Source organism: Neodiprion pinetum, chromosome 1 (assembly GCF_021155775.2).
Source record: "Neodiprion pinetum isolate iyNeoPine1 chromosome 1, iyNeoPine1.2, whole genome shotgun sequence".
NCBI lineage: Eukaryota > Metazoa > Arthropoda > Insecta > Hymenoptera > Diprionidae > Neodiprion > Neodiprion pinetum.
Genome location: NC_060232.1, coordinates 9,486,527 through 9,498,559, shown reverse-complemented (window position 1 = coordinate 9,498,559; position 12,033 = coordinate 9,486,527). Strand labels below are relative to the sequence as shown.

The window sequence follows — 12,033 nt, the reverse complement described above, 5'->3', positions numbered from 1 at the left end:
CGAATCGAATTGGCTTCTGATTTTATTTTATCACGGTTAAAAATCGCTTTTGCGTAACTGCGGAATCGTATAAAGTACGGTATATCCTAACAAAGTGATGCAAATTTCTCCCAAGATAATTCTAAAGTTGTAAAATAGTGATTTATCTTCCATGATTCGTCGCCTTAACATTACGAATTGCAAACTCGTGACATACCTTGAACCTTGAAGCTTGGAAATGATCACGTTCGGCGAACAGAATCGAATTTCATGGAAATTCGAATCGCAAACGTTTGGAGATCTTACCCAAAAAGCAACCCACAGCTTAAACTGATCTCCCTCAAAGTATTATCCTATTTTATCACTCTCCTCTCCTCCATCGAACGCTGCAGAATATAACAGATAAAAGTCCTAAACAATCAATTTTATCTTGATTATTTAATGACGAATAGGTAACGCAGATGACCTTATTCAGTGTCTACCACACGAAAACCTATCTACTACGTAAAATAAGTTACATCTCTCGATCATTTCGATCTATTCTTCAATTCTTCGCCCTTTGCCATCGAATCCTTCGATTTCTTGTCCCAACGTTTGCTCGACTTCTCGGATCTCTGCAAACATAATTTTTTACCCCAAGTTATGTTTTTCTCGGCTCAGATCGCGCCCGTAAGTCATCGTTCAGTCGCGTCTCCGCTTCAGCGATATTTCAAAAAAAAATTTCACCAGTAACGAAGGCATATGTTTTATTTCGAAACGCAAAGCTCGATCTTTCGAGCAGCAGCAGGTGCTGTTTGTACCTGCGACAGAGAACGTCGACGGAGACAATGGCGACGAACAGACGGCGGGGGATGAAGCGAAACGTAGAGAATGGAGGCAAGACGCCAACTAGGAGAAGGGTCTCACAGTTTCCGAGTCGCACCACCCAGGGTTAGGTTATCGGTTTTACGTCAGGCTCAGGCTCGTATACGAAAGGTGTAAAAGTGCAACCTCCGACTCTTGTTTGCTCCCCGACCAAAGATAAATTCTCTCATTTGCCAAGCGTCGAAGGAAGCCGTTTTACCTATTTTTTAATCCCTTATTTATATAATAAAAGCTGAATTCTCGACTGCTCGGATTTTCACTATTTTTTAAGACAATTTATTCGCACCATTGCGTTTTTACCGTAATCTCCATTCGTTGATAATGCGGTAGAAAATGTTTTACTGTTTTTTGAAATTGCTTCCCGATAACAATCGACACTCGTATAATGTATTATTACAGATACGTGCTGAAGGGAGATGATCTGCAAAACATTAGCCCCACTTCATTCGCCTATGAAAAAGAATTCTACTTATCTGAGCATAGCAGTTCAGACTTTGTTTAATCGAAAAATGAAAAGCACTTTTGACGTAAAAATCCAAGCTTAAAAAAAAAAACGGCGATGGGGTAGCTTTTATCTGTCTCAAATTCGTCGTTTGACGAAAGAAAATGGCCATTTTCCTGCAGGTTTCTCAGAACAAAAATTCATCCTCAGTTTTTCCCTCGAACGTTACGAACCTTCTTTCTCTCAAATTTCTCTCGCCACAGATGAATTTTTGTAGGTTTTTCAACTACCGCCATGAAAAGTTTGATATTTCTCATTAATTGTGAACTTTTTCACATCGCAAAGCTTTGCATGTTTATTTTTAATTTTCTTCTCGCACAAATAACGGGCGATAAATACGTTTGAATTAAATTTAGAATGAAATCAGAAGTCATTGAAATTGATGATACATGACTGTGAGTCTTGAATTTCAATTTGGTAGGTTATCTCGACAGAAGCATAACCATCAATATATTTCACAGGTTAACGCAGGAAATGTTTTAAACGCAGTTTGACGAACTTGTAATTGTTTGTTTTAATTCAGATCTTATCATATCGGTGAGTGGAATCCGCGTAGCATAATAAGTTGTAATATTTATGATCTCCTAGCTGCTTCTTCTTCTTCCTCAGAACACAGAATTACCAATTCACATTTGCTACCGTACAGCAGTTGAAAGTAATGCTTTGCGTTAAACGTCAAATGAATTATTTATACACGAAGCATCCTTACCTTGGTGGCAAACCTCGGAGCTTGTGTTTACAAACCTCACCAAGTCTAGAAAATTTCACCAAACTTCCTCAAACTGTGTGGATTTTTCTGCTCTACATGTAATACGTGAGACGAAGTTACGTCAATTTTTTTCACGTCTATCGAGGTTGTACTTTATCCATAATGTGCAGTCTGCTTGGTCAAAGATACGAAACTGAAAATGTTGTAGCAGAGAACGTTTCGGAAAATGAAACCAAAGCCTATTCCGTCGAGCTTAGTTGAAACAAAAATGTCGCATTTACCACAAGGGTTTGAACTGTGGAAGTCCAGTAACACAAACATCAAGAAAATCGGAAAATGTTGTTCTAAAGAAGTTTTAAAAAACGTGACAACTAACGAACTTGCATACATACGTATAAATAAACGAAAAAAAAAAAATACCGCTGCTCTCCTCCTTTTCTTTTTTACGTTTCTCAAATCCGTAAAAATCATTATTTCATTACCGCTTAGCGTTGTTTAATTTATATAAGAAAATAATGGAGACTTTTTAGTACCGATGACACGTCGGATTCGGTTGCCGCCTACTCCATTATTGAACCCTGTTCAAAAAGCCGCTTCCTTAAGAATGGCATAATTCTTCGATTGGGAGGTTCTTTCAATCTCTTCCGCATGTCCTCCGGCGTTTCATTTTCAACGGGCGTGGTATCCAGGAACGAAAGAGACGACGCTATTCCTCAAACAGTCAGAGGACATTCTGGGCCGGGTTATAATTTGGCTCTTCCTCCTCTACTCGGTTACTACAGTCAAAGAGCGACTGCCGCAACAGATACACAGAAGCCTTTTGTCCCCAGCGAGACCGCACGAAGTGCAATCCTCTGCTTTCGTGTCTCTCTCTCTCTCTCTCTCTCTCTCTCTCTCTCTCTCTCTCTCTCTCTCTCTCTCTCTTAGTTTTATTTGTTTCTCTTTCCGTTTACCTGCAGGCTTATTACTTCGTTTACTCCGATTTTCGTGCTGCAGCCCCATTCTTAGATGATATTCGCACGTATGAGGTGTTCCCTCGTTAGACCAAGCTGACGGGATATGGTATTCTGGCAGGCATCGTACAATCTACACGATTAAATTTGACACTGGTACAAATTAGTCTGCATTCATTTCCACGGCTACCATACCGAGCTCTGAATTGCCTCCCATATACTAATGACAAAAAACCCGTCGGCAGCCGGAAAAAGCGCTACCGATGAATTATCGGCCCTCGTTATGCAGCAGGTACCATTTCTCCTATGACATCGCGTAACGAACTCTGTTATTTTCTACATAAAAAATAAAACGCACATTTGGTTCTTGTAATTTCACCTATACACACTTTTTTCACATTCATCCGTGGTGAAAACATTCGCCAAAGTTTCGATTTCGCTATTACGTATTTTGTACTTCGTTTGGAATACCATCGCGGAGAATTTAATGCAAGTGTCTTCAGACTCGTTGAAAAATTGTTTATTGTGTGGTACTCTTCGATTTAATCACAGCTTACGAGCAAAACTCCGCCAACGGCGATCCGAGCCCGGTATTCTAGTTACGAACCCGAATACTCACAGTCAGCTACCAAATTTCAAAACTTTTTAACGAACCACGCAGGTCGTGCACGACAACCGCTTCTATAACTCAACCTGCGTCTCCAACCACAGGAAAGGTGGGATCCTGCCGGGTACTGACTGTTGCAGCTGGCTGCAGCACGTTCCATTTCAAAATAACTAACAAGCAGACCAGTGTAATTAGAACGTTGAAGAGGAGACGCGTATCGTTGCAGTCCACCGATTGATACAAATTTAATATGTAACACATAGCAAACCGGCCGAATGTGCCTTACCGTATGCGATTGCAGCAAATAGGCATATGCATCCGGCATGCACTTTGTAAATGGTTATAAAGTATCTACCGTGTTAAATAAATATACGTCTCCGATTTATTAGACTCCGATCGTTGGATATTGAATATGCTCGACAATGTTTGCGGTCGCATTTTCTTTTTGCTCTGTGAGCATGTAAGTCAAGTTTTCTGCGAAAGTAGAACACGAAACATGATGGAAATAGCAAATCCAGTGATGCACTATCAATTATCTTTCATTTTTCGCTCACCGGTAATAAAATTTATTTACTATTAAGCTGGTATAAGAAGTAACATATTTCTTACCTTAAGATACGTGATATTACACCAGCGCGTTCAACTGCGGAAAGTTTATGAAAGTTGTTTGTGAAACAGGTGCATTTTACTTAATATTTTCATATACATACGAGTATACCTTTATATATATATATATATATATATATATATATATATATATATATATAATATATATATATACACTCTTTGACGCTGCCCTTAATGGTACTTCCGGGGCATAATAAACGTTATCGCTTCGTCTCCTTTTCTTTTTCCTCTTTTTCTTCAACTTCTCTGTTTCCCTGACGGGGGAAGAAATATATTGGCTCCATTCCAACATCTAGTGAAACTGAGATGGTTTTATATTACCACACGTGGCTCTCACCGGTGACCTGTGCCGCTAGCATAGGCCAGCAAATTGAAATCAGAAGAAAAATAATGGCTGGGAAAAGGCGAGGTTTTGTAAAGAGGCGGATAAATGAAAGTGCAATTGCGCAGAGCAATTGACGACAATTGATGGCGATTAATAACACCAATCCAACTGAGTGAATCCAGGTTTAAAAGAACACTGGTAGGTACGCGGTGGATGTAACCAGAGTTCAACGTATGGACGTGGCTAAAGTAACGTGACATCGGCAAAGACAATGCGCTGCGGACAATTTTGGGTAAATGAAAATAGACTACAAGCTGTTTAGCTTTGAATTGGCAACATTGTGCTCATGTAGAATCAAAAGCGGAATGAAACAAGCTTTTTATTGTTAAATACGATCGATCTCTTGCCGAGCAATCACAATTTCATTTCCGCGTCAATTTTTCCTACGTCATTTTGTAAAACAACGAATAATCATCTCGCATGGTTTGTAAAACAAAACGTCAAAATTGATTTTTTTTTTTTTTTCTTCCAAATAATCACTCTGTATTCAGTTTCATTTTCGATGTCCTGAAAAAGGAATCGTTTTCCAGTCACAAATTTTGTCCCGATAAAAGAACAAGCGAAGTCATTGCAAGTTTGCAAGTATTCGAGCAGAAACTTGAGAGATCAGTTTTAAGGAAGAACCGCATTGACTGAGAACAACTGTCGATTCTCTAGTTCTCGAATCTTGTAAATCTGATAATAACTTGACTTTTTTATTCGTTTCCGGGGCAGCTAGAATAACTTCGCGCCTTCTTTGAGGAATGAGACAGGGAAAGTAAGCGATACGTGAAAATTGCATGAATTTTTTACTGGATGCGAAACCGTTTTGAAAACATTAGTCTAATAGTCTAGTAAGAATAAAAAAGTTTAATACGTAATAACGAAATCAGACGAGTCTGAAGGAAATCACTAAAAAGTTATATTCTCCATTGCCCCACGAGCATTTTCTGCGACTTGCGGTCGGTGTCTTGCAATATTTTGGCTCTTAATACCCATGTCACACTGTATACTGGTACTGCAGCACTCGAATCAGCGAATAGCCTTTTGTCACGGAAAATCCAACGGACGTGGGTAGCTGTATTATATTATGTTGCGCGAAACCACCTTCCACTCAACGCGTAGCTGACTTACAGGCTCAAGCTTTGCGTATGTTTGACACAAAAACCTTAGCCGAATGTTTAATTGCAGATGAATATTCCCACTGAAGATTTTGAAATTTAGAGTCCAGACGTTATCTTGTATGCAATACCAGAGGTCCTGAGATGCACTGTTAAACATTCGTGCGTAAAATTGCATTTAATCGTAAACACGTTTTTTCCTTTTTTCCCCATCACCTCTTTCATTACCTTTTCATTCTTATAAGGTACATGCGGACATGTAACTTGTAATCACGCCACCGTCACGCAACGCGAAACGCGTGCAATTTATTTTTCCTTTATTCTTTTCTTGGCATTACTTGGAAGCTTCGAAATCGTCGCGTTTCCATGGGTTGTAATTACCTGCAGGGGTATCGGCTCGACTAGATATTAGATTATTCGAAAGTTCGGTAGTATGCAAATCAACGATGCACTATTATGTATTGTATTAGAAGGGTGGAAAGTAGGCGATTTCAGACGAGTCTGAAATTTGCAGCGCGATACAAGGCGAGCTCTCTAATTACATTAGTTCCTAGATATCGCCCGTCCACACCTATGAACACACGCTATATTTTGTAAGAGCAGCGAAGGCAAGTTTGCTTTCATAATTAAAGAGGTTCGGTTGACCGCCCGTCAAATTGGGGTTAGTAAACTTACGCTCAGTGACGCTGTGCGTAAAATTGAAATATTGGAAACAGCGCATGCGCAAAAAAAAACCCTAGTGCGGAAAATATAGCGTTTAAATTTTACGCATGCGCCAACCTTGTTTTACCGCACTGCTCGGAAATGGGACAGTTTACGCGTGCTCTTGCACAGACTTCGAAAATTGAAGTCTCTAAGTAAGTGTTGCATAATATATAATATATATATATATGTACATTATACATATATGCTATTGCTCAAATGCAAAGAGTGATGGAAAATACATCTGAAACATAAACTTCATGATTTTTAGTAGCATATTTTGCATTGTCGGTCATCGAATTGTACGTTTTACATATACGAAGCATCATGCAATGCCGTATAAAAATTTTCCACCAACGCTTCGTCGTTCTGACTGTATTACATGCATAAAAAATCGGCTACATCATAAATTTTTATGCATCGATACCTGCAATATGCAGAGCCATGTAACGCATATCACGTGGCATAATACCGGAGGAACGGCGCTTTGCGTGTCACTTGATTTATGCGAAGGTCCCTCAGCATTTACGCACCCGGTAAATTGAAGTCCTTTGACCTTTCTCCCTGGGGAATTGAGCAACGCCTAGAGCCACCATGCGACCTAGGCATTATAGATTTTAGAAAGATGGACCTGCATCGATGTAATTCACAAACCCCCGACCTGACTCGTAATATCTGCGTTTAGTTTGTTGTTGCTGGTGCCCTAGAGGAATGTTGCGTTGCAACCTGAGCGCAATCAATGAATGAGTGTCATTCAAGACGTTCTTTTTTTTTATTTTCTTTTTCAGACTCTCATTTTTAATTTAACTTGGGAACAGAAAAAACAACACCGAAATTCAGATTCCAAATGGGAAAAAAAATATTTTAGATTTGACATCTCATGTGATGAATAGATGGACAGCACATGTTTGGAGTCAAATCTACAAAAATTTTGATAGATCCACTTAAGTACATTGTAACTCTTGCTATTGGTTTTTTAAATCTTGTTACAATTGCTGTAGATTCGACTCGAAAAAAATGCTGACCATACGTTTACCAGAGAGGATGTAAAATGTAAATATTTTTTTTTTCAATGCGTGTTTATCTGCAACTGAAAGCTAATTAAAAAAACCTATATACATTTTAGCTCGCAGAAAAGTATTTTGAAATTGTTCAACTGTATGCAAGGAATATGTTATAAGAATATTCTGTACACAAATATCAGTTGACGTTTCCCATGAGATTTATGTTAGGGCAAGTTCTATGAGCCAGAGAAAATATGATCGTTCTGCGAATTAATCAAGATTCCATTATGTTTCGAGAGATAATTGATGATGGCGGATAGACGTGGGATCCGCGAATTAGCGATAAAAAATTACTGAAACGAGTGAACTGGATCGGGGTATTCTATGAACTGACAAAACTTGATGAAAACGCTACTCCAATTTATTCGAGATATCGATCATGTGCCGGAACGCGAGTTCAGTTCGTAAGTGAGGCTTTACAGATCGTTTGAAATACGTGGACTTCGATATTTCGAAATACATACGTCACGTTGAAATCGATCAGGACACCCCCTTAATTTGAACTTAGCAACTTCACTACTTTTTGGAAACACGTTGGTTTACTTTCGTTTGAAAATACTCAATTTTTCTCTTCGTTTGATCCGAAAAAGACGACTAATAACTCTGGTCAAAATTATACGCCAACTTCAAGACGTGGATCATACATTTAACAGAAAAATTTTTTCGAGAAATAACTCCTCGAGTCTACGAGAAGGGTGCAATTTAGGCACCGGCATAGTTCCGCTGATTGTAACGTGTCTGACTGTGATTTGACTTAACGTATCTGCCGACTATAACGCCAGCCTCTCTACGTTTATGGCACGCTGATCGGATCGAAAATTCTGAGAAGCTTTTCCGAAAGCTTCGACCGAACACTTGCAAGAAACTAATGACGAAGTTTGAAGGATAGGTATTTTCCCTTCCTCGAAATATTCTACCTCTAAGAGAATTGCTTCTGCGGTTTGAGTTCTCCGAACAATTCTTGAAGTACAATATCCAGAGAATCGGTACCAACAATGCCATCCCCACAACGTCACAATTGTACATACATATCGAAACGGTGTTGATAGATTAATGGCACAGCAAGAAACTCGATGAAATCCGAACGATGAATAAAAAACTCTCCTTGCCAGTACGAAAAATAAAAACGAAAATCAATTGTCACACCAAGGTTTGACAAATAAAACCGAACTGGACTTGGGATATTGGGTATAGTGTAAGGGAATGAAAACTAAGAAAAACGCGCAATAATTAACTGGTATCAGTTCTGAACTTTTCGTTTTAACAAGACTTTATAATCAATTAAAGAAAGCCTTTAAAAAAATCCATTCATTACCTGACATACCGACCGTATGTATAGTAGGTCTAAATTGGGTCTATTATAAAAATAGACTCGGGACTAATACAGCCAAATTTGGACCGCGAATCCAGAATAAAAGACACGTATCCAAATGCAGATAATTTTCCTAACATCGAACCCGTGAGATATGAAAGACCTTGATAATTGAAGAAACAACTGATTTAGGCCTTTTCGGGGTTTAAAGGGAACCCAAAATGAAAGATGCACATGTGAGATCAAACAATTGTTCTGAATACAAATCTGCTACAAAAAAGGAGGTATCTATTGGAAGTAACATCGATTTCGTCTTTACGGGGCCAATAAAATGGGACTAGAGCCGTTATATGTATAATCCTTCCATCTGATTCCTCGTCGGAAATCTTCAACATTTTTTCTCATGCAGTAATTTTTTATAAAACTATTTTCAGTTGAAAAGATATTTAGAGGTTCCATGTTTTTTAATACACCCATTATATTTATTACATGTACCTACAGGGTACGTTGCGCTAAGTTAGGTGTAGGTTACCGCATAATTTTTCCCCTCCTTTCTTTGTTGTTATTTTGTAATCAGTGTACAACCACCCGGTCAGATAACGGTAAGCGCGCGGGTCAACCCGTGTCCTAACATTTTTACACTCAATTAAAACGTGGGTTCTGTTTTCAAGTGATATCTCACAGAAAAAAATGTTGAATTTCAGGGCCGAGATTTTTTTCACGTCAACCTTGATTACGGTTCATTTTTACATGCAAATTATAGGAGTATTTTGGTTTTGATAATATTTTGCGGCGTGAAGATCATCTGCCTATGAAACGGCTTATCCTTATTGAGAGATATCGGCAAACCTTTTCAACATATTCGGAAAGATGGATTTGTTTGGTGAAATTATTATCGTGCAAGTTTGTTTGAAAAACTCTGAAAGTGCAACAATAAATTGACGTTAACGAAACATTAACCGGTCTTCTTGTTTCAGAACCAAACACAGGATGGATCGAATATTCTTTGTCGTCTTGACAATCGGTGCAATTTCTTTACCCGTGAGTCGCGGGGAGCTTTATACGGCCTTGGCTGACATGGAGGAACTCTTGGAGACCGAATCGGTTCTAATTGATACCTTGCACGGATTTATTCACGCACAAGAAGAACGACTAGCCACTCTCAAAAGGTAGGCGTTTGTACTCGTAATGTCCCACGTGTGTACCATATACGATGGCATCGTAAAAAAAAAAAAAATTATCGTTAAAATTTCATGTCAAATATTTCACAATTTTCGCTATTTCTTTATCGGTACTCATCATATTCTAGTCTGAAAATCTGATATCCTAAGACAATTAAGAGGAAGGTTCGGTGCATTTTCTAGCTATGAAAAATATCAACCCTAGAGCCACAAATTTTTGGAAAAAAATGCCGTGAAATTTCCAGGTTTTCCAGGCCCTGAAATCTAGTTTTCCACGACATTTTCCCAGTTCTAGCAAGTTACTAAAACCTAAAGCGTTCCGATTATTAACTTCATATTCGGTTGAAATTCAATTCGAATTGAAGGAAAATATAATGTAGATACAAAAAAATCGGTTTAAACCAATTTGTTTTCTCGACGAAAAAAAGTGAGCTTGTTACCTCAAAAAATCATTTCTCATTCCTATGATAGAAAACTGATATTCTCGATTTTTTCTATGACCAAATTAAGAATCCCCTGACAATTTCAGGTTTTCCATATTTTTCATATGTGTGGCCACCCTGTAAGAGACACTTTTTTCATGTGAAATTATGGATTATTCAATGAAAAATATGTATAAAGTAAATGATTTACGAATCCACTAAAAATGTCGGTAATTTTTTTTTCAGCCACCGGGTACTTTTTTCATGTAAAATTTTGAAAATTGGAACCTTCCACTTAACAAAGATTGATATTCGAATCATTCGAATTACTATTGTTCTATTTCATGGTTTTAATAAAGAAAATGAAAATTGTAGCAAAAATTTCATAAGATCCTTTGGAAATCAATACTTTTTCGTAATTTTATTACGAAATGGTCAAACATTGAGTATTTATCGAGTTTATACATTCCTATGCTACCGCAATTCTTCTGAAAATGTGACAAGATAAACCCTCAATTGTAAACAGGACCTCAAATAATGATTTTTCACCTCAAATCGTTTCTAAACAATGGAGAACGTGGTAAATTCGGTCGATTTCATTCTACGACGAGTCATATTATTCGTAAGACAATTCCTTACATTCTCACTACGACAATTTCTTCTTCCATGTATTTCTAGGAGATAAAAATTTGATAGAAATGTACGTGTGACCATATTATAATAAAGCTACGAAAAAAGAAATGATTTTACATATTTTGACAACAGTCACATTTTTTAGTAACTTTTGGTCTAGCAAGTCTTCTCCAAGTAAGATCTTGAAGATCCAACCGATAAAAATAAATTTAATTAAAATCACTTCATAGTTTTGACAATTGTTGCATTTTTGACTTTTAAAATTCGTTCAATCACTTGCGATGGATTTGTTTCTGCAAAAATTTGTACCTCGTGCCGAGAATTGTAGGTAGACAAAGGTTGACGTAACGAAACGTTGAAAAAAATCACTATTTCCCAACTTTAGAAAGATGTACAAGCTGTTGGATGTTTGCAAGGTATATAAGTATGTTTTCCATCGTTACGGTTTAGTCAATATCAGGTAAACCTAGAATTATGGATTAACGATTCTTCCGAACAATATATCGTTACGTTGACATTAGAAAAATCAACCTCGTACAGGTAAGTGGTAAGAAAACTAAAATACTCCAAGTAAACGGCATTTCCGCGGTGGAAAAACAAATATAAAATATTCATCGTTTTCAGTAATAATAAAAGAAAAAAAAATACTATCCCAATAATTTTGCATGTGTATTAAAATTTACAAAAATTCAAATGTCCGTTTCCGAGTTGCGATGACAAGATTTCTACCGATTTCGGGGATCTGGTGAAACCTAATTCAGAACCTAATTTCTGTGTACGAAATGCCGAAATAATATGGCTAACTATTGAGCCATTTAAAGACTTCTCGATCAATTTTGATCGATAGAAACTTCAAGTACACCAAAATGTATAATTCATCTCGCCAATCATAAATCAGCCACACAGAAGTTCGTATATCGAACACCTACCTGGATGAATCTGAATTTCAGCCGAATCCCAAAATACAATAAAAGTATTCGAGGGATCGGTACG

The 12,033-nt window shown here is 37.7% G+C and overlaps 1 protein-coding gene across 5 annotated transcripts in view; it reads left to right on the top strand.

Annotated features, from left to right (window-relative positions):
- PH4alphaEFB (prolyl 4-hydroxylase subunit alpha-1) overlaps positions 1 to 12,033 on the top strand; it is a 144,037-nt gene that overhangs the window by 101,459 nt on the left and 30,545 nt on the right. For all 5 annotated transcript variants that reach the window (XM_046609106.2, XM_046609105.2, XM_046609108.2 and 2 more), the window contains one exon: positions 9,782 to 9,973. In XM_046609106.2, the coding sequence (XP_046465062.1) occupies positions 9,782 to 9,973 (192 nt within the window). The remainder of the gene's footprint in view (positions 1 to 9,781; positions 9,974 to 12,033) is intronic.